We start from the raw sequence: 26,134 nt of genomic DNA on the forward strand, positions 1-26,134 counted from the left end.
GATGCTGAACAAAAATATATATGCAACATGTAAAGTGTTGGTCCCATGTTTCATGAGCTGAATTTAAAGATCACCCCACCCACAAAAAAAAAGCATTCTCACAAAAGGCTTACTTCACAAATGTTGACATCCCTGTTTGTGAGCATTTCTCTGTTGCCAAAACAATCCATCCACCTGACAGGTGTGGCATATCAAGAAGCTGATTAAACAGCATGGTCATTACACAGGTGCACCTTGTGCTGGGGACAAAAGACCACTCTAAAATGTTCAGTTTTGTTACACAACACAATGCCACATGTTTTGAGTGTGCAATTGGCATGCTGACTGCAGGAATATCCACCAGAGAATTTAATGTTAATTTCTCTACCATAAGCCACCTCCAATGTCATTTTAGAGAATTTGGCAGTACGTCCATCTGGCCTCACAACCGCAGACCACGTGTAACCACGCCAGCCCAGGACCTCCACATCCGGCTCCTTCACCTGTGGGATTTTCTGAGACCAGCCACCGGACAGCTGATGAAACTGTGGGTTTGCACAACCAAAGAATTTCTGCACAAACTGTTAGAAACCATCTCCGGGAAACTAATCTGCGTACGCGTCATCTTGACCTGACTGCGGTTTTGCATTGTAACCGACTTCAGAGGGTTGCCAGTTGCCCATATGGTATGACATAAGCCCTGTTTATACCTGGTGCTAAAATGCGTCCTTTGTTCTGATCTTGTCCACATTCTGATTGTGCCCACATTTTTAAGATGATTAAAAGACTCATTGTGATCAGATCTTCCTGACCATGCCCACACGGTGTCTGGATATTATTACAAGTGTAGACGGATCTGGACAGTAAAACTATTTAAAATCATCAAAACCCTCTTAAATCATTGACATGTCACCCCATTGACTTACAGTACCATTCAAGGGTTTTTCTTTATTTTTACATTGTAGAATAATAGTGAAGACATCAAAATGATGGAATAACACATGGAATCATGTAGTAACCAAAGAAGTGTGAAACAAATCAAAACATTTTAGATTCTTCAAAGTAGCCACCCTTTGCCTAAATGACAGCTTTGCACACCCTTGGCATTCTCTCAACCAGCTTCACCTGGAGTGCTTTTCCAACAGTCTTGAAGGACTTCCCACAAATGCTGAGCACTTGTTGGCTCCTTTTCCTTCACTCTGTGGTCCAACTCACCCCAAACCATATCAATTGGGTTGAGGTTGGGTGATTGTGGAAGCCAGGTCATCTGATGCAGCACTCCATCACTTTCCTTGGTCAAATAGCCCTTACACAGCCTGGAGGTGTGTTCTGGGTCATTGTACTGTTGAAAAGCAAATTATAGTACCACTAAGCGCAAACCAGATGGGATGGCATATTGCTGCAGAATGCTTTGGTAGCCATGCTGGTTAAGTGTGCCTTGAATTCTAAATAAATCGTCACCAGCAAAGTACCCCTCCTCCTCCATGCATCACGGTGGGAACCACACATGCAGAGATCATCTGTTCACCTACTCTGTGTCTCACAAAGACACAGCGGTTGGAACCCAAAATCTCAAAGTTGGACTCATCAGACCAAACGACAGATTTCCACCAGTCTAATGTCCATCGCTCATGTTTCTTGGCCCAAGCAAGTATCTTCTTCTTATTGGTGTCCTTTAGTAGTGGTTTCTTTGCAACAATATGACCATGAAAGCCTGATTCACACAGTCTCCTCTGAACAGTTGATGTTGAGATGTGTCTGTTACGGGAACTCTGTAAAGCATTTATTTGTGCTGCAATTTCTGAGGCTGGTAACTCTAATGAACTTATCCTCTGCGGCAGAGGTAACTCTGGGTCTTTTTTGTGACGTTCCTCATGAGAACCCGTTTCTTCAGCACTTAATGGTTTTTGCGACTGCACTTGAAGAAACTTTCGAAGTTCTAGACATTTTCCGGATTGACAGACTTTCAGGTCTAAGTAATGATGAACTGTCGTTTTCTTTTCTTATTTGAGCTGTTCTTGCCATAATATGGACTTGTTTTTTTACCAAATAGGGCTGTCTTCTGTATACCACCCCTACCTTGTCACAACACAACTGATTGACTCAAATGCATTAAGGAAAGAAATTCCACAAATTAACTTAACAAAGCACACCTGTTATTTGAAATGCATTCCAGGTGACTACCTCATGAAGCTGGTTGAGAGAATGCCAAGAGTGTGCAAAGCTGTCATCAAGGCAAAAGGTGGCTACTTTGAAGATTTTGTTGAACACTTTGTTGGTTGCTACACGATTCCATATGTGCCATTTCATAGTTTTGATGTCTTCACTATTATTATACAATGTAGAAAATAATAAAAATAAAGAAACCCTAGTAGGTGTGTCAACTTTTGACCGGTAGTGTGTATACAGTGGGGAGAACAAGTATTTGATACACTGACGATTTTGCAGGTTTTCCTACTTACAAAGCATGTAGAGGTCTGTAATTTCTTATCATAGGTACACTTCAACTGTGAGAGACGGAATCTAAAACAAAAATCCAGAAAATCCCATTGTATGATTTTTAAGTAATTAATTAGCATTTTATTGCATGACATAAGTATTTGATCACCTACCAACCAGTAAGAATTCCAGCTCTCACAGACCTGTTAGTTTTTCTTTAAAAATCCCTCCTGTTCTCCAGTCATTACCTGTATTAACTGCACCTGTTTGAACTCGTTACCTGTATAAAAGACACCTGTCCACACACTCAATCAAACATACCCCAACCTCTCCACAAAGGCCAAGACCAGAGAGCTGTGTAAGGACATCAGGGATAAAATTGTAGACCTGTACAAGGCTGGGATGGGCTACAGGACAATAGGCAAGCAGCTTGGTGAGAAGGCAACAACTGTTGGCGCAATTATTAGAAAATGGAAGAAGTTCAAGATGACGGTCAATCACCCTCGGTCTGGGGCTCCATGCAAGATCTCACCTCGTGGGGCATCAATAATCATGAGGAAGGTGAGGGATCAGCCCAGAACTACACGGCAGGACCTGGTCAATGACCTGAAGAGAGCTGGGACCACAGTCTCAAAGAAAACCATTAGTAACACACTACGCCGTCATGGATTAAAATCCTGCAGCGCACGCAAGGTCCCCCTGCTCAAGCCAGCACATGTCCAGGCCCATCTGAAGTTTGCCAATAACCATCTGGATGATCCAGAGGAGGAATGGGAGAAGGTCATATGGTCTGATTAGACAAAAATAGAGCGTTTTGGTCTAAACTCCACTCGCCGTGTTTGGAGGAAGAAGAAGGATGAGTACAACCCCAATAACACCATCCCAACCGTGAAGCATGGAGCTGGAAACATCATTCTTTGGGGATGCTTTTCTGCAAAGGGGACAGGATGACTGCACCGTATTGAGGGGAAGATGGATGGGACATGTATCGCAAGATCTTGGCCAACAACCTCCTTCCCTCAGTAAGAGCATTGAAGATGGGTCGTGGCTGGGTCTTCCAGCATGACAACGACCCGAAACACACAGCCAGGGCAACTAAGGAGTGGCTCCATAAGAAGCATCTCAGGGTCCTGGAGTAGCCTAGCCAGTCTCCAGACCTGAACCCAATAGAAAATCTTTGGAGGGAGCTGAAAGTCTGTATTGCCCAGCGACAGCCCCGATTCCGTCTCTCACAGTCAGACTAGTCTCCCAGTTGCTGCCGCTGAAAAACATCCCCACAACAGGATTCTGCCACCACCATGCTTCACCATAGGGTTGGTGCCAGGTTTCTTCCAGACGTGACGCTTGGCATTCAGGCTGAGTTCAATCTTGGTAACATCAGACCAGAGAATCTTGTTTCCCATTGCCTTTTGGCAAACTCCAAGCGGGCTGTCATGTGCCTTTTACTGAGGAGTGGCTTCCGTCTGGCCACTCTACCATAAAGACCTTGGAGTGCTGCAGAGATGGTTGTCCTTCTGGAAGGTTCTCCCATTTCCACAGAGGAACTCTGGAGCTCTGTCAGAGTGACCAGCGGGTTCTTGGTCACCTCCCTGACCAAAGCCCTTCTCCCCTGATTGCTCAATTTGGCCGGGCGGCCAGCTCAAGGAAGTCTTGGTGTTTTCAAACTTCTTCCAACTAAGAATGATGAAGGCCGCTGTGTTCATCGGGACCGTCAATGCTACAGAAATGTTTTGGAACATTCCCCAGATCTGTGTCTCGACACATTCCTGTCTCGGTGCTTGGTTTTTGCTCTGACATGCACTGTCAACTGTGGGACCTTATATAGACAGCTGTGTACCTTTCCAATTAATGTCCAATCAATTGAATTTACCACAAGTGGACTACAATCATGTTGTATAAATATTAAGGATGATAAATGGAAACAGGACGCACCTGAGCTAAAGGGTCTGAATACTTACGTAAATAAAGTGTGTTTTTTATTTAACACATTTGCAAAAATGTCTAAACCTGTGATGTCATTATGGGGTATTGTATGTAGATTTGGGGGGGGGGGGACCACTTTTAGAATAAGACTAAGGTAAGAATATGTTTGAAAAAGTCAAGGGGTCTGAATCATTTCTGAAGGCACTGTATTATCAGTGTTCAGAGGTTCATTTCAGTAAATCATTTGGATAGAAAAGTATTAAAGATGAAGTAGTCAAGCTGAATCTTGAATCAAATTTGAACACGTTCACATTTTCCTGACATCAGTTGGTCTAGTTTTCATGACGTTCAAAATATGTCTGTGCCCACAAATGAGCAATTAACCTTAAGTGCCTTGCTCATTTAAGTGTCTCCGGATAAGAGCGTCTGCTAAATGACTTATTACATTTACATTGCATTTGAGTGATATGTTTTCAAATTTAAGAAAAAAGAGTAGAGCTTGAATGTGATTGGTTAAGATGCACACAACCGCAGCACAGATGAACAGTGTGCAAGATGACTAATCACAAGACAAATATGCCCCCCCCCCTCCAAAAAAAACAGTAGTTTACACACTTTGTCAATATTTTTATTATTTCAAATTAACAGTAGTAGGGTGTTGCGAAACCCGATGAAACAGACTGGGGTGAAGGCCAGCTCACCACACGTTTTCCGGCAGCCCTAAATGTGCTGTTCCACTGTTATAGAGGCCCTCACTGGTAAAATCGTCAGACCGTTACGCACTAAAAAAATTGGAAATATTCTCCCAGTGAATGCGTGTGTGTGTGTGTATATATATGTGTGTTATTATCAATGTCGTAGAATGATAGCTCTCCTCTGTCCCTGTCCAGCTGAACTCTGATCCTGTCCTTAACTCTGGAGTTGTGTCTCGTGGGGAGGTAAATGGTTTCAGTATTTGGGTAACTTACTTTATATACATAATCAAAGTCTTCCTTATAATCTGTATTAAAACTATCAACATGGCTAACACCCCAGACTTCATCTCTAGGATCAGACCTATTGACAGACTCAGTGGCCACACCTGCAAACCAATACTCGTCATCAATCTCAATGTCCCAGCTGTGTGTCCCTGAGGTAAAGCCCTCAGAGCCCATGGCCCATCCCTGGGCTAACCTCTCTGGGTTGTCAGGATGCTGCTGGAACTCACCACCCCATCCAAAGCAATCATCATACCCCATCCAGGTCATGGAACAGAGTACCTTTGAGTGTACAGTATTAGGGTCCAGAACCACCGGCGCTGAACAGAGAGAACAGAGACACGCCACGTTAAAACTAAACACAGAACAAAATAAACCATGCGTTCGGCCTACATGTCAAGCGATCATTAAATCTATCTGGAATAAATGACTCACTGTATTGAACAATCTCCTTCATCTTCTCCCAGATTCTGAACATGAGGTTGCCCAGGTGTTTTGCCACATCTATCAGCGCTCCTGAAACCCTCACAGGATCAGGCAGTGGGCACTGGGTTCTGGAAAACATTTAGGAGTCATTGCTGCTGTGGGGTTAGGTTCAGAACCACAGAGTAGAGAGAGACAGGAGGCAGATCACTTACCTTTTCATTGTGGCATTGTAGTTCTGCAAAGTAACAAAAAGAGCAGCTTAGCTATCAATGTTATTAATGATCAATCAGTATTCATTGTGGCATCCATCTTTAATATTATTGAATGATTATGGGGACAGACATCTGTACCTGCAGGAATGAGATGTCTTCAGCTTCCAGCTCTTTCTCTATGGCTTTGATTGTGTCTGAAAGTGATGATATCTGTCCACTCATCTCTTCAATCTTCACCTTCATCATCTGACTCTTCTGCTCCTCTTCCTCCCTCAGGGCAGCTATCTTGGCCTCCTCCTCCTTTCGTAGAAACTGGTGAACCCGGTTAAAGCCATCCTTAATCGTTCTCTCTGTGTCCTCAGCCTGGCTCTGGAGACAGAGAGCACTTGAACTCTACCTTGGTAACAAGGATGAACAGTCAACTCTGTACAGTTGTTACATCACTCAGCATTCTTACCTTGATATGCTGTGCTGTTTTATCACAAGTGAGTTTCCTGTAAGGCCTCACATAGGTTCTTAAGAGCCCGGTTATTGGGAGGCTCAGACCTTGATGATCTTCTCCTGCAAACTGGACACTCCTGCCATTCCTTCTCTTTCCAGAATTCCTGCAGACAGGCTTTACAGAAGCTGTGACTACAAGACAGGAGAACAGGATCCTTGAAGATGTCACAGCACACAGGACAGGATAGATCCTCCTCTGGGAGAGTCGATTCGCAAGCCATTTTTCTGAATCCGTCAAACTTGTTTCTCTATAATGGTCTGTAATAGCATAAGAAGCAATGTACTTTACCCCTTATTAATAACGCACTAAAGACATTGTGTGCTTTCCTTATCTCCTTCAGTAATCTGCTCTGAAATATTGACATTAATCTAGTAATGAGAAATAGATCCTGTCGTATACGTTGTCCTGTTTGAACAGCAGAGAGCTGAACATTAGCTACATTTTAAATGGCTTCACTGACTTTTACTTCCTGTATCACGTGTATGAGGGGAGAACATTTGCAGTTCTTCTATGATATTATGGCGGTCCACAGAACACACGTTAGAGGTGCATACTGGCACCTACTGTGTGGGGTGAAAACAGGCGTTTAATGCAGAAAACATGCAGGTAAACAGCTCGGAGATTTAACGATGCAACTACAAAAGGTTCTTAAGATTAATTTAACCTGAAGATACTTTTGGGAAACCGGGCTCTGGTCACTTTGATTGACTCCACTTTTCCCACTGCGTCCTCCAACATCTCCTTGGCCGCAAATGGATCTCCCCCAAAACACATCCTTATCCATGAAACATACTCCAACACCGGAGCAAGGTATTACAAGATAGAGGCATATCTTCATTAACACCCTTAGCCAGTTTTGCTCCATTCTCCCATGTTAGTTTTCCACTAATTTCCCTTAACTTTCCTCAACGCATGGTTCCGCTTCCACCATCACCTTTGCAGTTAGTTTTCTTCGAGATATTGGCCGAGCATGGATGCGTTCTGAAACTCAAGCACACGGTTGTGAAACATTTCCAAAATACAACCGACCAGAAATACAATGTTTTTAATGCAATTACTGTTGTAACTGTTGAGAGGAGAGTTTCTGTGGGTGTCAAATGTATTTCTCACCACTCATTACTGAGTGGATGGTATCGTTTTACAAACAGTGGTTTTGAGATAAAACGGCCATTCGCTGTTATGCTGGGGCTGAGCGTCCATTGAATCAGGGAATCCGTCCCAAAACGCAATGCTTACCTCTGCCCCCTCCCGGTTTGGTGATGAATTTCGAGTGGATCATGGTCAGTGTTGACTTTCCCACTTCCCCTATTGTCACGAGTCCGACCAAAGGTGACTCCCCTTCCCGTTCGGGTGGTCGTCGCCGGTCTACTAGCTGCCACTGATTTCTTTCCTCCCCCTCCTTACAATGTTTATTGATAGCACCTGTTTTAAGTTTGTAATTAGTTGGGCTTTATTAGTCAGCCGACCCGCCCGTTTCTTTGTGCGGGATTGAATTATGTAACCCTGGTGTTGGTTAGAGACGAGCGTGCTGTTGTATTTTCGTTCCCCGTATCTGGGGCATTTTGTTTTAAGCACCCAGTGTTTAGTGGGTAGCCGTGTTGTCACCGTGTGTGCATTCAAAGAGCACTATACAGAACTCTCTGTTTCCCTGCGCCTGACTCCACATTCACGACACCCAGTACCTTACACCTATGACATGGGAAACCTCCTTTTCACCCAAACATAATTCTAAATGTGCAACTTGCACATTATGTTTGGGTGAAAAGGAGCTTTCCCAAACTTCCCCTTCTCAGTGTGAGAGCAGCAGATGTCTGACACAGACACTCATAATGAGCTCCAAACAGAAAATGCTTGTTTGTGAGAAAGGAAATATGTTTAACAAATAGTTCTTAAATAGAGTTTAAATCAAATGTTTTTGTATTTCTTCTTTCTGAAAGGTCTGACAAGACAAAATCAAGTTTTGCCTGTTTTTACTTGGTTCTTTGACTGTCTAGAGTGTGTTTAAACTGTGAGGGTCAATCTGACCCATACAACAATGGACTTGCATGAAAGCCTCCAGGGTCAAAATGACCCACAACATGTTTCTATACAAAATCTACACAGACATTACACAACACGTCAGTGTGTCCACATTTTGAAGTTATGTTCATGACCCTAAATGAGGAAAAATTATTTAATTTCAACGAGAGAAAAGAGATTAAGTAGTATTTTTAGACAACTCAAAAGTGGAAATTGGTCAAATTGACCCGCAAGATAATAGGAGGGTTAAGGAAGTCTAAAGTACTCCACGTGTACTACGACGCATGTCAAATAACAATACAGAACTCCAGAAGGTATCCTACAGGCTACCAAGATCCTAGGAATATACATCTAGGGAAATCTAAGATGTTCAACACAGATAGAGAAATATAAAAAGGCCAACCGATGTCTAGTTCCACCTCTTTCGCAGTGTGGCATGCGGCACTAACCATCATTCAATCAGACACATCGTGGGCACGGACTACACCTCCTTAGATCCATGGATCTCTTATCACTCTAAACAGGGAATGTCTCACAAGGTCCTTTACAAGTTCTCTAACTACAAACTGACCCCTACTGCCATATGCTCCCGCCTCAATTATCGTATGTTAGTCTACGCCAGACCCACTCACCTAAATTGGACCTGATCCACTGCAGGACTGCGCGTTTCCTTTTCAGCACCATCCCAGCCTGCTGATTAGCTGATGATGAACATGTATTGTATTGATGTATTTTATTGACTGTTTTGTTATTATGATTTAGTTAGTGTTCCCAATTTTATATTTAAAATGTAAGTTGAACTCCCATTTCAACTTGTTGCTGCCACTTCCACAATGTCTCGTCGAAGAACAGTTAAAAGAAAATAAAAAATATATTTTATTTTTCGTATTCAACGCGCGCACTGGCCAAAAAGGTCACGTGGTTGCAAAATTGTCAAACACGGAAGTACAAAATTCGACAAACAAAAAGCTTAGCTAGGAAATGAGAGCATGGAGGGATCTAAATATTAAAATATCGATCAATAAAATCGCTGAACGAAAAGGAAATATAGCTACTTAAAGATTTATGCTAAAGAAAATAATTAAATTATTGTAAATGTATTGCTAGATAGCAATGGATATCGGTATGAAGTTTATCTTCTGCACTGATAGCTAACGTTAATTTTAGCTAGAGAAACATAGCCCGCTATTTTGAAACAGACTTGCTTTTTCAATTTCTAGAGACTAACTAGCAAACCAGTGGGCGTTTATCTTATGATAATTATCATTTCACCTCGTTATTAATCCGCTAACGTTAGCGTGCTGATTTTTTTTTTTTAAGGGGCTAGCCAAGAAGAACAAGTTTAGATAGTTGCAATGACTGCTGCAGTGTTTTTTGGGTGTGCGTTCATTGCGTTTGGGCCAGCGTTTTCCCTATTTATTTTCACTATCGCCAAAGACCCATTGCGAGTCATCATTCTAATTGCAGGGTAAGCTATTATGTTATTTTGATAACTTGTGGATTTGTTATTTCAAGTTGGTTTGACAAATGATAATAGACCTAGATCAGTGGTTCCTAACTGATCTTTTTTTAAATTCTAAGTTGTAGTGGAACGCACAAAGTACAATTTCGAAATTGGGTAGGGAATATTTTCTCAATGAAAAATGGCCACCTAAATGTATCCCTAGTTATTAACCCTATAATTACATCCATAAGTACATACACTCTTTTGAAAAATGTATGTTAAATATGCCATGATACGTTTTTGGAAGCTAGTAAGATAGTGAAATGTTCACTGGTGTGCTTCATTGCATCAACAATGACAACTGTTTCTCTCTCTCTTCAGGGCCTTCTTCTGGCTGGTGTCCTTACTGCTGTCCTCTCTGGTGTGGTTCATAGCCACGAAGGCCACCAATGCCCAGGATCTGACCCTGCAGAAAAACCTGCTCATATTTGGCAGTATTTTCTCAGTCATACTGCAGGAGGTGTTCCGCTTTGCATACTACAGGCTGCTCAGGTCAGCATACACACATCTCATTCTCTTGCTGTCTTTATCATGCTATCTCACTCTGGCAGGGGTCCTCAACTCTTACCCTAAGAGGTGTGGAGCCTGCTGGTTTTATGTTCTACCTGATCATTAATTGCACCCACCTCAAATCAACCTGTACATATTACCTCGACTAACCTGTGCCACCGCACATTGACTCTGTAACCGGTACCCCCTGTATACAGCCTCACTACTTCAGTTTATTTTAGTAAATACTTTCTTAACACTTTTTCTTAACTGCATTGTTGGTTAAGGGCTTTTCACCTGTTGTATTTGGTGCATGTGACAAATTCTTCTTTATACAGCACATTTCAAACATGGAATGCAACATAATGTGCTTTCACAGAAAAAAAAACAATGAAAAACAATGAAAATAAATACTGAAATATTTACTACACAACAAATGTAAGAGGACAAAAAAACAAAATAATAACAATAAAAAATGAAAGACTTAAAAAGCACATTTCTTTTAAATATGTCTACAGTTTTGTCCCCCCCCAGGTTCTCTGGCAGGCTGTTCCAGAGGCTGGAGGCATAGTAACTAAAGGCTGCTTCTCCATACCTCTTGGTCCTAGGCTTTGGGGTAGTTAAAAGGCCAGTGCCTGAGGAATCTACTGGGTACATAACTTAAAAGCATGTCTGACATGTATTGGGGTGCACAATTGTGGAATCTTAAAAAATCTTAAACATGTATTCTAAAACTCAGAGGCAGCTAGTGCAGAGACCTTAAAACCAGTGTAATGTGTGCTCGTCGTCTGGTCTTGGTCAGTACCTGTTTTGCAGTTGACCAATGGCTTTCTTGGGTAGACCAGACAGGAGAGCATTGCAGTAGTCAAGCCTGCTTGTAATAAAAGCACGGATGAGTCTATCAGCCTGAGAGAGAAACGGCTGCACCGTGGCAATGTCCCTCAGTTAGTTAAAAAGCTATTTTGTTCACATTCCTAATGTGTGATTCAAAATTGAGTTCAGAATCCAAAATAACACCTAGGTTTTTTACCTGGTGTTTAGTCATTATTGCCCATGAATGAAAATATGCTCCCAGATTCTCTCTGTGCTTTGGCTCCAACAATAAGTCCCTCTGTCTTTTCTTGATTCAGCTGCTCACTATATGTCTGCTGCAGAGAGACAAAAGAGCTTGAGCAAATTAGTTTTGATTTCTCATGGAAATAAGTGTTGAACATTTTGGCTCGTTATTTAAAAAGATGGAGAACAAGCTATAGGATGAAAAATACTGACATTGTGGTGCTGGTACAACTGACTAGCGCTAGCTAATGCTACCTACAGCAGCGTTAGCTACTTGGAGTCAAATATTGATATATATATATATATCACCCCTCCCCCCACAAATACAAATAAATAAATAATAATATTGCAATGTGTAACAGTATAGATTATTTCCCCCCTTCACTATGACCTAACAGGCCTGCCCAGGCATCAATGTACAACCAGGGCAGTATTCACTAGGAAGTAAACAGGCTCAATAGGTGAGGGACTTACCTGAATTTGTCCAATAAGAAACACTTATTTTTGTTTTGATTTCTTTGCAAATCGGTTTTCCTACACTTTGCATGACCAGGGATGAGGAAGCTGTCGTGCAGTATACATGTCAACATCTTAGCTGTTTTACAGCGTCCAAAGTTATGGGGTTGTCATAAATCCTGTTAGTGTGACTTCTAAATGGAGAATTCTCAGACTCAAGTGTTTTAATAGTCACACGTACAGGGTTGCAGGTGTGATTGCAGGATACAGTGAAAATCTTGTGCTTGAAAATCTGCAATGTTTTATCGGAGCCCAAGGCGGGTCACCATCTGCCGGCGCCATTCTTAGCCATATCTGACTACAAAGTAAATACTCATCAGTACAAGTTGTATCTGTGGTCTGTAGGCTTTATTGTTACTTTTTTCAGAACACAAAAACACAGATATTTTGTGATAACGTTTCCACTGTGTTACTGCTATTAACATCTTCTTTCCACTGTATCATCAGGAAGGCAAATGAGGGACTGGCAGCCATCAGTGAAGAAGACGGCCCCCCCCTTTCAGTCCGGGAAATGGCCTATGGTATACCATTATCTTTACGTTTTATTTACTTTAACATATGAATTAAATACTTAATTAACTGATTTAAATATGTGACCGTTTGTGTGTGTATATAGTCACATGACAGACAACTATCATCTTACTTGGCTTTAAGAACACCTCCTCTTTATGTTGACCATTCAGCGTTGTATTACCACTGTGGGCCAATCGGGTATGATTTTGGAAGTGCATGTAGCCTATCATTGTCAGCGGAATGCTAGGTGATATGAGTTCGACTAATCCGCTGGTTGGTGCTCAACACTGAACTAATCTTACCCTCTACCGCTGTGATTGTTGACAGGTGAACCCAGGCAAAGCTTAATGACCGTACTAAACTCCCAATAACCTGTCTAGGACTAGAACCCCCCCGCAACAGCCAGTGAAAGTGCAGGGCGCCAAATTCAAAGCAACAAAAATCTCATAATTAAAATTCCTCAAGCATACAAGTATTTTACACCATTTTAAAGATACATTTCTCGTTAATCCAGCCACAGTGTCAGATTTCAAAAATAATTTACAGCGAAAGCACCACAAACGATTGTTAGGTCACCACTAAGCCACAGAAAAACACAGCCATTTATTCCAGCCAAAGAGAGGAGTCACAAAAAGCAGAAATAGAGAGAAAATTAATCACTAACCTTTGATCTTCATCAGATGACACTCATAGGACTTCATGTTACACAATACATTAATGTTTTGTTTGATAAAGTTCATATTTATGTAAAAATAAATCTGAGTTTACATTGGCGTGTTACGTTCAGTAGTTCTAAAACATGCGGTGATTGTGCAGAGAGCCGCATCAATTTACAGAAATACTAATAATAAACATTGATAAAGATACAACTATTATACATGGAACTTTAGATAAACTTCTCCTTAATGCAACGGCTGTGTCAGATTTCAAAAAAACTTTATGGAGAAAGCAAACCATGCAATAATCTGAGTACAGCCTTTAGACAACAAAGCAGCAAAAAAGATACCCGCAATATTGGGTAGTCAACATTACTCAGAAATAGCATTTTAAATATTCACTTACCTTTGATCTTCATCAGAATGCGCTCCCAGGAATCCCAGTTCCACCATAAATGTTTGATTTGTTCGATAATGTCCATCAGTTATGTCCAAATATCTTCTTTTGTTAGGGCTTTTGGTAAACAAATCCAAAAGCGCGTTCAGGTCGCGCCAAACGTTGTACGAAAAGTTCAAAAAGTTCCGTTACAGCCCATTGAAACATGCCAAACTAAGTATGGAATCAATCTTTAGGATGTTTTTAACATAACACTTCATTAATGTTCCAACCGGACAATTCCTTTGTCTGTACAAATGATGTGGAACGTAGCTACCTTTCACGTGAGCTTGCCGGACCGAGGCTGTGGCACTCTGCCAGACCACTCACTCATAGAGCCCTTATGAGCCCCTCCTTTAGAGTAGAATCCTCAAAACAGGTTCTAAATACTGTTGACATCTAGTGGAAGCCTTGGGAAGTGAAACAACTAATATCCCACTGTATCTTCAATGGGGGCTTAGTTGAAAAACTACAAACCTCAGATTTCCCACTTCCTGGTTGGATTATTTTCTAAGGTTTTTGCCTGCCATAGGAGTTATGTTATACTCAGACGTCATTCAAACAGTTTTAGAAACGTCAGTGTTTTCTATCCAAATTTACTAATTATATGCATATTCTTGCTTTTACGGCTGAGTAGCAGGCAACTTAATTTGGGCACGCTTTTCATCCAAGCTACCCAATACTGCCCACCAACCCCAAAGAAGTTAAACCTCAATATTAAGTATTTGTCATTTCATACACCCATGTGTATCTGTATGGTTCTTTTGATCTGGACAGCTAATATGGTTACTTCTAGGGCCAGTCTTTCTAAGGAAATGGCAAAGGCCAGTATTTATGATCATGTACCTTGGCATTGAGGCATAAAGTGAGTCAGAGCAAGATTTCAAATGTCTCTTCTCTAATCAGATCTTTGTGTTGTTAGCACAATAAAATGTACCCAACCCTGCATAATTCTCTGATGTGCAAACACTCTTGAGACCTGCTTGTCTAAATAACACACTGCAGAGGTGAAATGTAAGTGGAAGCTCACTGTAGTGAACATTATTGTCGGTTTTCGATATGATTTAAATGATTTTTGTAATCAACATTGAGAATCTATTTATTGATGAGATTTAATGCTACAAGAAACTCTCTAAAAGCGCTAGATCGACAACTTGATCAAAATGTCACAGAAAATACTCAAATAATGTTAATTATAAACTGCATGTCTAGTCATTGACTGTGATGTTGACTATGTAGGCCTAGCAGTTGACTGTGCTGATGTTGACTATGTAGGTCTAGCAGTTGATTGTTTGTCTATCTCTAAAGTGGCTGGACTGGGCTTTGGCATCATGAGCGGAGCCTTCTCCATGATCAACACTCTCTCTGACTCTCTGGGCCCAGGGACAGTGGGCATGTTTGGAGACTCCCAGTACTACTTCATCACCTCCGGTATGTGTCTGTCTGTCAGGGTTTGCACAAGGTGCTTAAAGTACTTGAATTTGGCACTCTGAAAAAGTACTGGAATAACTTATAAATCAGACATTTTCTCAAGTTGGTACTTGAAAAGTACTTGATTTAAAATGTGAGGCGAACAGAAAATGATCAAATATGGTAATAAGAAAAAATGTATTGGTTGTACGAATTCATTTCTACCGAGTTTTATTTCCTCACGTGTTTTGCATTCTGCTTGTCAGGCAAGAATGCTCATTCCACTCACACTGCCACTTAGCCAGGCAGGTACAGAACTGACTGATTAGGTACTGACTGCTAAAATGCCTGGCAAATATAGATTCGATTCGAAGTTTCTCGGGATGATTTTTCAGCTCTTGAAACACGGGACCAACACTTTACATGGTGTGTTTTTATATTTTTGTTCAGTCTGGTTAACCTACCATTTTTTTACTGCTACATCACTGTGCCCGCGATATTGCGCTTTATCAAGCGGCAGCCTTGGTCCTGTCATTCTGGTGGACATTCACGGCCACTTTTCCTCACACAGCTCACCCGCCCTTCTCCCGTCCGGCGACACCACTAAAGCTGCCAGTCGGAAGCAAGATGTTTTTTCGTAGCTCTTAAGTAGTAAATTCCCGACTGCCTGATTTTATTTTTTTTATTTTTTATTTTTTTTAGAAATACAATAGACATGAAGCTGTAATTGTGTGTTAATGTGAATAAGTATTTTTACCAGTAGGCAAATCAAATGTTATGTCACATGCGCCGACTACAACAGGTGTAGACAGTGAAATGCTTACTTTACAAGCCCTTAACCAACAATGCAGTTTTAAGAAAATACCTTCAAAAAAGTAAGAGAGAAAAATAAGAAAGAGCAACTGGAAAATAACAATGGACTATATCCTGGGGTGGCAGGGTAGCCTAGTGGTTAGAGCGTTGGACTAGTAACCGGAAGGTTGCAAGTTCAAACCCTCGAGCTGACAAGGTACAAATCTGACGTTCTGCCCCTGAACAGGCAGTTAACCCACTGTTCCTAAACCGTCATTGAAAATAAGAATTTGTTATTAACTGACTTGCCTAGTTAAATAAAGTTTTTTTAAATAAATATTTTTTAAAATATATATATATATATATATATATATATATATATTATATATAATATATTTAAAAAATACAGGGGGTATTGGTACAGAGTCAATGTGCGAGGGCACCGGTGTCGAGGTAATTCAGGAAACATGTAGGTACGGGGGTGCAGCAATGCAAATAGTCTGGGTAGCCAAAACTCTGCTCATCATTACACCATCAGTACTGACTTACTACTCATGTATATAGTGAAACACATATTATTAAGTAGAACTTACAAGGTTACCTTTTTTTTTCATGAGGTTGTGGCGTTACTGCCATCTGGTGGTGACTAGAAACAATTACATAATACATAATAGGAATAATAGGAACTATTAGAAATTGATGGTCCTGGAAAATAAATATTAGTGCTTGAAAAAGTACTTAAGTCCTTTAATTTGACTTGCCACTACTGTCTGTATGATCACTGGTCTGTCTGGCAGTCTTTATATCCCTGTGGAAGTTCCTCATAATCTCTACTTGTTGTATACTGTCTACACCCGAGCCTTGTATTACTTTTTTTAATTTTTTTTTATTTTACCTTTTTATTTAACTAGGCAAGTCAGTTAAGAACAAATTCTTATTTTCAATGACGGCCTAGGAACAGTGGATTAACTGCCTGTTCAGGGGCAGAACGACAGATTTGTACCTTGTCAGCTCGGTGATATGAACTTGCAACCTTTCGGTTACTAGTCCAACGCTCTAACCACTAGGCTACCCTGTGTGCTTTTCATGAATAGACAAGTATAGAATTGCTTTGGCACACTTTACTTCTTTAGCACAGGACTTATGAGAGAAAAAATGTACAAGGAAAAGGACTTGAGTACACACTTTGTGTACTAGCAACAAAACAAATGAAGTGCGCCACTTCTGTGACTGATGACCTCTTTGACCTTTGCCCCCCTGTAGCCCTGATGACCCTGGCGCTGACTATGCTCCACACCTTCTGGGGGGTGGTGTTCTTTGAGGGCTGTGAGAGGAAGAGATGGTGGGTGATCGCTGTGGTGCTCTGTGTCCACCTGATGGTCTTCAGCCTGGTGAGTGTACACACAGACACACACACAGGGTTGGTTGTTTAGCGAAAGAAAACGACGCGTGCGCAACGGTTGGCTTAGATTGTTGACAACATGTAAATTATATTTTGTCTCCAAACATAAATGCATTTGCACTTGTTCTCTCGAATACATTGTTACAGTTGTTGGTTAGCTAGCTGGCTAATTTTAGCCATATTAACATTTCACATGAAATCAGTCAAAACACATCAAAACAAGACATGGGTATCAATAGCGAGATACAACTAGCTGAAACGAGTCACCTACGATTCCCCACGTTGCGGTAGCTTGTCGTTATTGCTAGCTGTCTGACCGCTCAGAATCGTGACGTTGTCAACCAACCTGTCTGTCACCCATGCCATCCATGAGTTGCACTAGCATGAATCAGTCACAGGAGGGGGTTGTTAGCTTGTGTTTAACAACTCTATACCTGACTGTATTGTCCATTTTTAAAGCAATTTGACAAAAAATACAGCTAAAGACTGAATGAGTTAAAGTTTGTCTTATTCATTTCAGAATTTGTTGAATGGATTCCTCATAAATCCTAATTATGTTTGTATTAAATCTTTTATATGATAAGTCGTGCATAAATGAGACTGGCAATTCATTTTTCTAGAGATTGACACACCATTTTAGAGGACCATGTTGTAGATGAACAATCTCCTCCAGTCTCACAAAAAAAAAAACAGCTCTGTATTCAGACCACGGTGTCACAGAAATATAGTCGTTCATTATATACATGCTAATGATTTTGTAGCGTTTCAAATGACACCCTATTCCCTATATAGTGCACTACTTTTTACAAGGGGGCCCTGATGAAAAGTAGTATACTATATAGGTGGGGAACAGCGTGCCATTTGGAATGTAGACACTGTGTTGGGCAATTGGGGGGGGGGGGCTTGACCAGAGAACCTGAGCCTGGACATCTTTCTAGAACACTGCACAGGAATGTTCTGTTCTCCCTCTATAAGGGATTGTACTCATTCAGGGGGAAGTTTTAGGATGCGCTTCCCCTCCCCCAATCCTAACCTTAGCCATTAGTGGGGGGAAATCCTGAAGATCAGTGTCCTAGGGGCAACTTCACCCTACACTGATTCTACTGCAGGCACCGAAGGCTCTCGTTTACTAAGGGTTACAGAGCTCATTATATTAATGCTGCTACTACTACCAATGTGATGAGTGTGGTCTGGGGCTCCAATCAAAAGTGTTCTCATGTCATGCTTAGGACACTTTTTTTTTTTGTCAAAGACCGAGAAAAATGGTTAATGAATAACTTCTGAATAAATTGTGACTTATGATTCTCTGTTTTATCATCCTGAGTGGCATCTGCATTCATTAAAATAAAAAAGCAGTATATTTGTACTGCTTTTATGAATAATTTCCCAGAATATGTTTAAAGTCTCTGTTCGTAGTAGACATGCACTTGGTGTTTAGCTAATAATCTTTCATGTTCAGTAGAGGATAAATGTTTTTTTTAAATCGAGTGAACTCTCAATTACGAATTTGTTTTCATTTTCCATTGCAAAATGTTTTGCTACGCGGTGCCGTAAGTGAACACAGCCCTGATTTTTCTTGAATCTGGTTTTCTATCTCTCTCTCTCTCTCGGTGCCAGTCTCTGTTGAACCCGTTCTACGTGGCCAGCATTCTCCCGGTCTATGCCATCATGCTGCTGATGGCCGTCTGGGCCTTCTTCTCCTCCGGTGGCTCCCTGCACAACATCACTCTTCTCTGGACGTGTAAGACCCGCCTCAAGCCTATCTGATACAGCAGCTGTACTAAGCTCTGGGTCCTGTTCATTAGGCACCAAACTGAAGACAACTTCCTGAAACAGGGAGGCAACTACCTTTTTTTAGTTGTCTGTTAAGAAACCCCTCGTTTTTGGTTGCAATATGTTTTGTAGCAGTGTTCCCCAATGAACATGTCTCTGTGGTTATCGGTCTAAAGGCCCACTTTGTTTGCTGAATGTCACTCCATTGGAGCATTGGTAGAGGATCTGTCGTTAAACATTCGTTCCATCTCCTCTCTGCTGCTGCTCCTCCCCAAGTCATTGTTCTCAGTCAACTTGCCTTTGTAAAATAAGGATTCATTCAAATATAAATGAGCTACTTGGCTGAAATAAACAATGAAACCATTGAGGTTATGTTCATGTGGACTGGCACTCTTCTTGTAATTTAGAATGTACCTCTATTGGTCTGTAAGAGTGGGCCTGATGACACCGCTTTTATATGTGCATAATACACACAGGTCTCCCTTGTAAAAGAGGTCTTCTGACCTCAACATAACGTCATTAAAATGCCCTTTCTACTGAATTGAATGTCCACTATCACCATGGTAATATTTGACAGATAGGTGATTGGTGCAGTATATGAACCATATAAGTCCACAGCAGCTGAAACTTTTTTTATTAAGTAGAGCTATAAAGTGGCACCGACGCACCAAAGTGTGGTGGATCCTCTCAACTGGTCAGGAGCAAATCGAACCCTGTTCAATTTGGTCGTGGTTGGTCACAAGTTGTATAGTCAGGTGGTGTTAAGACCACATGTTAATCAGTCATCAAACATGTCAAGCTTGTGACTTACTACCTAAACAGCATAACTATCAGGTCAATGTCATCTTAATTAGAAAATACTTCTTGACCCCTACCATACTGAAGTTATTTTTGTCTGTCTGTTTTGCAGGTAGGAAAAGTAATGCGGAGACGTCGTCATAATTCACATTCCATGTTGATCTCTGAGGTCGAAGGGCAATAGGAGCTTCTGTCGCTGCAGTGCTGTGTACAAACCAAAGCAGCCAATCAAGAGACGACACAGTCTCCACATCAACCAATCTCCACATAATATGGATGGGCTGAATCAGAGCCCAGAAATCAGCACTTCACTGACCAATAGAGCTGACCGAGGGAAATCCTTCATACTGTATATAGCTTGAATGACACTAGTTTACACACACTTAGGCATGTGTAAGCTTTTTTTCAATGCAAGGAAACAACCTTTTTTTTTTCGTTCTTTGTCTCTTCGCAGATTTAGCTTTTGTGTGGACTTTTAATCAATCCACTCCCTTGCGTCAATTATTGATCTTTGGTTTACTGAATTATGATTTTATTTTTGAGAATGATCATTTGTTAATGTATTGCGAAGGGCAGAGCAGCACAAATCGAATGTTATTTGTTATGTGCCGAATACAACAGTGAAATGCTGACTTACAAGCCCTTAACCAACAATCCAGTTTGAAGAAAAATACGTTTTTTTTTTTAAATAGCTAAGTAAAACAATGAGAAATAAAAGTAACAAATAATAAAAGATCAGCAGTAAAAATAACAATTGCGAGGCTATATACAGGGGGTACCGTTACAGAGTCAATGTGCGGGGGGCACCGGTTAGTCAAGGTAATCTGTACAGGTAGGTAGAGTTAAAGTGCAACACACTGTTGGCTATGGACAAATGAAGATTCTTCACCAGGGATTCCCAAACTTTTTTTGTAGCCTCAACCTCATTTCAATGTTTTTTTTTAAGTTTTTTTTTTAATTGCGACCCACCATTTTACATTTTTTTTTATATATATATATATATATATATATATAATTATGTAATCAATGGACAATGTTAACTTTTTTTATTTGGTCAATGACAGTCTTACAAATCAGTCTGACAGTATTTTTGACTATTTTAATCTGAAAACCATATGGTTTGAATTGACTGAATTAGGAAATGCAGAAGATCATGCAGAAGATCATCAGGCAATAATGTATGATCTTCTGTGTAGAAAAGAACCTAGGAAGAAAACTGATTTTAACCCAGGTTCTATGAACCAATCACCAATTATCGATCGTGACCCCCATTTTCAAATCCCCTAGTTTGGGAAACCCTATTATACACACATACAAAGGTATGCAAACATCACTATATTATGCATTATCTGCCCTGGCAGACACTGCCATGTGTAGTACACATGTACACATCACAGGAGGTTGGTGGCACCTTAATTGGGGAGGACGGGCTAGTGGTGAATCAGTGGAATGTTTTCAAATACATCAAACTAAATGTTTGATACCGTTCCATTTAGCTCCATTCCAGACATTATGAGCCATCCTCCCTTCAGCAGCCCCCACTGGTTCACATTATGTAAGGTATTTTAATGTTTTTATTATGCAAATACAATGATAATGTTCTTGACCATGATCCACCAAATACAGGTGAAAAAGACGACGGAATCATATTCACTAGACACTAAACGATGCGGGACTACCTGAACCAATAAGAAACTTGTTTTTGTTGCGAAACGTTTTTCTACGGTGTGCACTAATGAATATGACCGTATTATGGTCAGTCACTAAACGGTGGCCTTTTTTACTCTACAACTGAGTGGTTATAGAGTAAAAATAATTATTACTACCATCAGCAGCAATACCATAGAGTTTTGTATCTTTTTTTTTTTTTAACCTCTGGGTCATCACAAAGTGTCTCAGAGTAAGACTTCTGCTGATCTAGGATCAGTTTTGTCTTTTTGACCATAATGAATAGGATTATATGGACAGGGAAGACCTGATCTCAGATCAGCACCATATAGGCCCTGGTGGCTTTTAAAGGCAATTTCTGTTTGAGCCAACGTGCAGTGTTTACCATGAATGCGATCTCTGCGAACAGCGGGGACGTTGCCTTTAAAAGCTGAGTTGTCTAAAACCTGCGATTTGATTGACCCTTGTAAATTGACCTTTTTTTGTATTTTACCGCAAAAGCTGCTTGGCCAAGTGTCTTGGACAATACTTGTTAAGATGACAGCTTGTTGCATACAGTGTTTTATAAACTGGGTGGTTCGAGGCATGAATGCTGATTGGCTGACAGCCACGGGTATGACAAACATTTATTTTTACTCCTCTAATTACTTTGATTACCAGTTTATAATAGCAATAAAGCACCTCGGGGGTTTGTGGTATATGGGCTCTGCTTTGCGTCGTGCCTAAGAACACTCCTTAGCTGTGGTATATTGGCCATATACCACACTCCCCTTGTGCCTTTTTGCTTAAAAATAGCCTTTCAGGGCCTCCCGGGTGGCGCAGTGGTACAGCGCCAGTTGTGCCACCAGAGACTGGGTTCGCGCCCAGGCTCTGTCGTAACCGGCCGCGGCCGGGAGGTCCGTGGGGCGACGCACAATTGGCCTAGCGTTGCCCGGGTTAGGGAGGGTTTGGCCGGTAGGGAAATCCTTGTCTCATCGCGCACCAGCGACTCCTGTGGCGGGCCGGGCGCAGTGCGCGCTAACCAAGGTTGCCAGGTGCACGGTGTTTCCTCCGACACATTGGTGCTGCTGGCTTCCGGGTTGGATGTCGCTGTGTTAAGAAGCAGTGCGGCTTGGTTGGGTTGTGTATCGGAGGACGCATGACTTTCAACCTTCGTCTCTGCCGAGCCCGTACGGGAGTTGTAGTGATGAGACAAGATAGTAGCTACTAAACAATTGGATTCCACGAAATTGGGGAGAAAAAGGGGTAAAAAAAAAAAAAAATCTTTAAAAAAAAAGCCTTTCCACACGATCGTGCTGGCCAGCTCTGGTATTTTCTTTTCACGCTAACTGTCCTTTCAAGCACGGTTCCTGCCACTATGATTGGTTTAGTGTGAAAGGGAATTAGTCTCGATGTTGCCATTTTGAATGGCTCGAGTTAGTTAGGATCCCCAATTGGCCAGTTACTTCATTTTAAACCCATAATTTCACCAGCTTTCCTAATGAAAGAGTTGAGATGGGCTCAGCTCACCCCAATACATTAAAGTCTCCGCAGTTTATTACCTGTTGATGGACGACAGGGTTTTCTAATATATCATTTCAATAACTATTGGTGGACGGCAGGGTTTACTAATATATCATTTCAAGAACTATTGATGGACGGCAGGGTTTTCTGACATACAGCCACGTCAATGCAGGTCCTCCATTGATTTCATTATTGTAGTTTTCTTTTTTTTTAAATGTTTTTTTGATGGCTTGCTTTCTGCATATGTAGGCGTGTTGTAAGTGTGATTGACTGGTGCTGTCTTAATACTGGGGGGAGGGGGGGGCAAAAGGTTAATGGTTTGGTAGACTTGTTTATCAGTCGAGCAATGGAGAGGTGCCACGTTCTTTTTATTTTCTTTGCGTAGTTTGGTTGGTGAACCATTGTTCAGCCAGAAACCAGCTCAAACAAGCCTGCAATACAGTTTGTACCCCAAACATCACCCTGTTCCCATGTAGTGCACTACTTATGACTACTCACTACTTAGATCCTGATGGGCCCTGGTCATAAGTAGTGCACTTCAAAGGGAATAGGATGACGTTTGGGACGTAGTGTAAATCAAGAACCGTGTTCCTGACTACGCTGAGAGATGGCAGCGCTACCTCGTTGTGAAGTCACACTGAAGTGACCACACACACACCAGCACTCACATTGTGGACAAATCCCACTGACACACTACTGGTGTAGTGAAGGGTGATCCAGCACTCCTAAGATTGTGCACATCTACAATGGTTTTTAAAATCCCTGACACGTGGCATATGCCACCATAATCTTTCCAATGATGTTTCCAAGTATGTTTTATTTGTGTTGTATACGGTGGTCTTACGTCTGTGTAGGTGTGTTAGTGGACCATGGGTCCCCAACAATTGGTAAGTCACACTGAGCGAATTATCAGGAAATGGATTGCACCGAATGTCCCTTATTTCATGTTGTTGGAATTCCAGCACATTCGCTGTCATTGTTTTGTGCTGATAACATGTTGGGAAGGCAGAAACTGGGAATCTACCTCCGAAGAATGAGGGAGAATGTTTGCTCGATACCAAATGTCTTGTCTTATTGTATTGTCTGAGTTGACTCAATTTCCAAAATTCTGTATTTAATTCTGATTATACTACTTCCTATTTGATTACCTAAGCCACCTATCCATCGTTGCATGTGAATTTCTCATCATTGATGCTTATATGGATTTTGATCAATTAACTATTATGATCCTATAATGGTATAAAGAATGTATCAATAAATCTGCCAAATGGGAATAAATTCTGACAGATCATGGTTTTCTTTTTTAAATTACGATGTATTATCTAAGCTTCTTGTTGTGCATATCATTGACAGGACTCCATTCCACATAATAGTAAATTCATACTGTAGCTTAATATGGCCTGGTTTTCCAGACTTTTAACGTTTTTATTTAACCAGGCAAGTCAGTTAAGAACAAATTCTTAATGACTGCCTACCCCTCCCTTAACCTGGACAGGCAGACCAAGGTTCGACCTACTCCTGGTAGTTAGTCTTGTCCCATCGTTGCAACTCCTGTACGGACTCGGGAGAGGCGAAGGTCGAGAGCTGTGCATCCTTTGAAACAACCCAGCCAAGCCGCACTGCTTCCTTAACCCAGAGGAATGTGTCAGAGGAAACACTGTACACCTGGTGACCGTGTCAGTGTCCATTGCACCTGGCCCACCACAGGAGTCACTAGTTCACGATGGGACAAGAACATCCCTGCTGGCCAAGCCCTCACCTAAGCCGGACGACGCTGGGCCAATTGAGCATCGCCCCATGGGTCTCCCGGTTGTGACAGAGCCTGGACTTGAACCAGGGTCTCTAGTGGCACAGCTAGCTCTGTGATGCAGTGCAATTCAATGGTGAGAAATGTATCAGTTCATGGAGCAAAAACATTGTGCTTACCCAGGAGCACGAGTACAGGACATCAATAAGCTGCTCCCAAACATTTTAAACAACCATCAGGAAATTGAGTATCATAGTTCATATGGGATTCAATTACATTATGAAGGGCAGCTCAGAACAGTTGAAGATGGATTTTAAAGAACAAATTTGTTCACTACTTGACACCAACAAACGCCCCATAATATCTCCCTCTGCCCTCCCTAAATGGTGGCATTGAACGGTTCAGCTGACTTTTAGCTCTCCATAACTGTCTACGAGACTAGTGCAGCTCTGTGGGTATAGAATTTATTGACAACTCTGAAACCTTCTGGGGGAAAAAAGCTTGTTTTATAAGGAGGATGGGATCCACCCAAATCATTTGGGTCCCTGGAACCATTCACAGCATTATAAGACTGCATGAGACAATGACGTATCAATGATCGAAGTCCTGCTCAGTTAATCCCATTGTGTCACTGAGTTGTCATAATGCTTCAGCAAATGTACATTATCCCAGTGGCATTGGAAGACACAATGTAAGTAACCTAATGTACAGTGCCTTGCGAAAGTATTCGGCCCCCTTGAACTTTTGCGACCTTTTGCCACATTTCAGGCTTCAAACATAAAGATATAAAACTGTATTTTTTTGTGAAGAATCAACAACAAGTGGGACACAATCATGAAGTGGAACAACATTTATTGGATATTTCAAACTTTTTTAACAAATCAAAAAAATGAAAATGAAAATGAAAAATTGGGCGTGCAAAATTATTCAGCCCCTTTACTTTCAGTGCAGCAAACTCTCTCCAGAAGTTCAGTGAGGATCTCTGAATGATCCAATGTTGACCTAAATGACAAATGTGATAAATACAATCCAACTGTGTGTAATCAAGTCTCCGTATAAATGCACCTGCACTGTGATAGTCTCAGAGGTCCGTTAAAAGCGCAGAGAGCATCATGAAGAACAAGGAACACACCAGGCAGGTCCGAGATACTGTCGTGAAGAAGTTTAAAGCCGGATTTGGATACAAAAAGATTTCCCAAGCTTTAAACATCCCAAGGAGCACTGTGCAAGCGATAATATTGAAATGGAAGGAGTATCAGACCACTGCAAATCTACCAAGACCTGGCCGTCCCTCTAAACTTTCAGCTCATACAAGGAGAAACCTGATCAGAGATGCAGCCAAGAGGCCCATGATCACTCTGGATGAACTGCAGAGATCTACTGCTGAGGTGGGA

General features: G+C 41.3%; 2 protein-coding genes across 3 annotated transcripts; one reads left to right on the forward strand and one right to left on the reverse strand.

The window, feature by feature from the left end:
• Window positions 1-4,953: 4,953 nt before the first annotated feature.
• LOC112219995 (E3 ubiquitin-protein ligase TRIM35) lies at window positions 4,954-9,257 on the reverse strand. Of its 2 annotated transcripts, none has more exons than XM_024381509.2 (6): window positions 9,110-9,257; window positions 6,414-6,715; window positions 6,095-6,325; window positions 5,957-5,979; window positions 5,754-5,872; window positions 4,954-5,638 (listed from the first exon to the last, which is right to left on the reverse strand). In XM_024381509.2, exons 1-6 carry the CDS (start codon window positions 9,159-9,161, stop codon window positions 5,124-5,126), a joined length of 1,242 nt encoding a protein of 413 aa, XP_024237277.1. In that variant the 5' UTR covers window positions 9,162-9,257; the 3' UTR covers window positions 4,954-5,123. The 2 variants fall into 2 exon arrangements, with proteins under 2 accessions (XP_024237277.1, XP_024237278.1); XM_024381510.2 differs by having other exon boundaries at window positions 6,414-6,589; window positions 9,110-9,237.
• Window positions 9,258-9,405: 148 nt separating this feature from the next.
• zgc:114200 (Gamma-secretase subunit Aph-1b-like) lies at window positions 9,406-24,284 on the forward strand. Its single transcript, XM_024381508.2, has 7 exons — window positions 9,406-9,945; window positions 10,303-10,473; window positions 12,490-12,563; window positions 14,956-15,078; window positions 17,113-17,240; window positions 18,869-18,992; window positions 19,935-24,284. Exons 1-7 carry the CDS (start codon window positions 9,833-9,835, stop codon window positions 19,964-19,966), a joined length of 765 nt encoding a protein of 254 aa, XP_024237276.1. The 5' UTR covers window positions 9,406-9,832; the 3' UTR covers window positions 19,967-24,284.
• The last annotated feature ends 1,850 nt before the right edge of the window (window positions 24,285-26,134 follow it).

This window comes from Oncorhynchus tshawytscha, linkage group LG20 (assembly GCF_018296145.1).
Source record: "Oncorhynchus tshawytscha isolate Ot180627B linkage group LG20, Otsh_v2.0, whole genome shotgun sequence".
Classification (NCBI taxonomy): domain Eukaryota; kingdom Metazoa; phylum Chordata; class Actinopteri; order Salmoniformes; family Salmonidae; genus Oncorhynchus; species Oncorhynchus tshawytscha.

What these genes read in the sequence shown, in the direction of transcription:
- LOC112219995 (XM_024381509.2), bottom strand. Translation starts at nt 9,161, where the DNA reads ATGGTGCTGAAAAGGAAACGCGCAGTCCTGCAGTGGATCAGGTCCAAT. An exon ending in GTGGATCAGGTCCAATTTAG is followed by an intron (nt 6,716 to 9,109) that starts GTGAGTGGGTCT and finishes ATGCTATTACAG; the next exon opens with ACCATTATAGAGAAACAAGT. An exon ending in GAAGGAGATTGTTCAATACA is followed by an intron (nt 5,639 to 5,753) that starts GTGAGTCATTTA and finishes CTCTCTGTTCAG; the next exon opens with CGCCGGTGGTTCTGGACCCT.
- zgc:114200 (XM_024381508.2), top strand. Translation starts at nt 9,833, where the DNA reads ATGACTGCTGCAGTGTTTTTTGGGTGTGCGTTCATTGCGTTTGGGCCA. An exon ending in GTCATCATTCTAATTGCAGG is followed by an intron (nt 9,946 to 10,302) that starts GTAAGCTATTAT and finishes CTCTCTCTTCAG; the next exon opens with GGCCTTCTTCTGGCTGGTGT. An exon ending in CATCACTCTTCTCTGGACGT is followed by an intron (nt 18,993 to 19,934) that starts GTAAGACCCGCC and finishes TCTGTTTTGCAG; the next exon opens with GTAGGAAAAGTAATGCGGAG.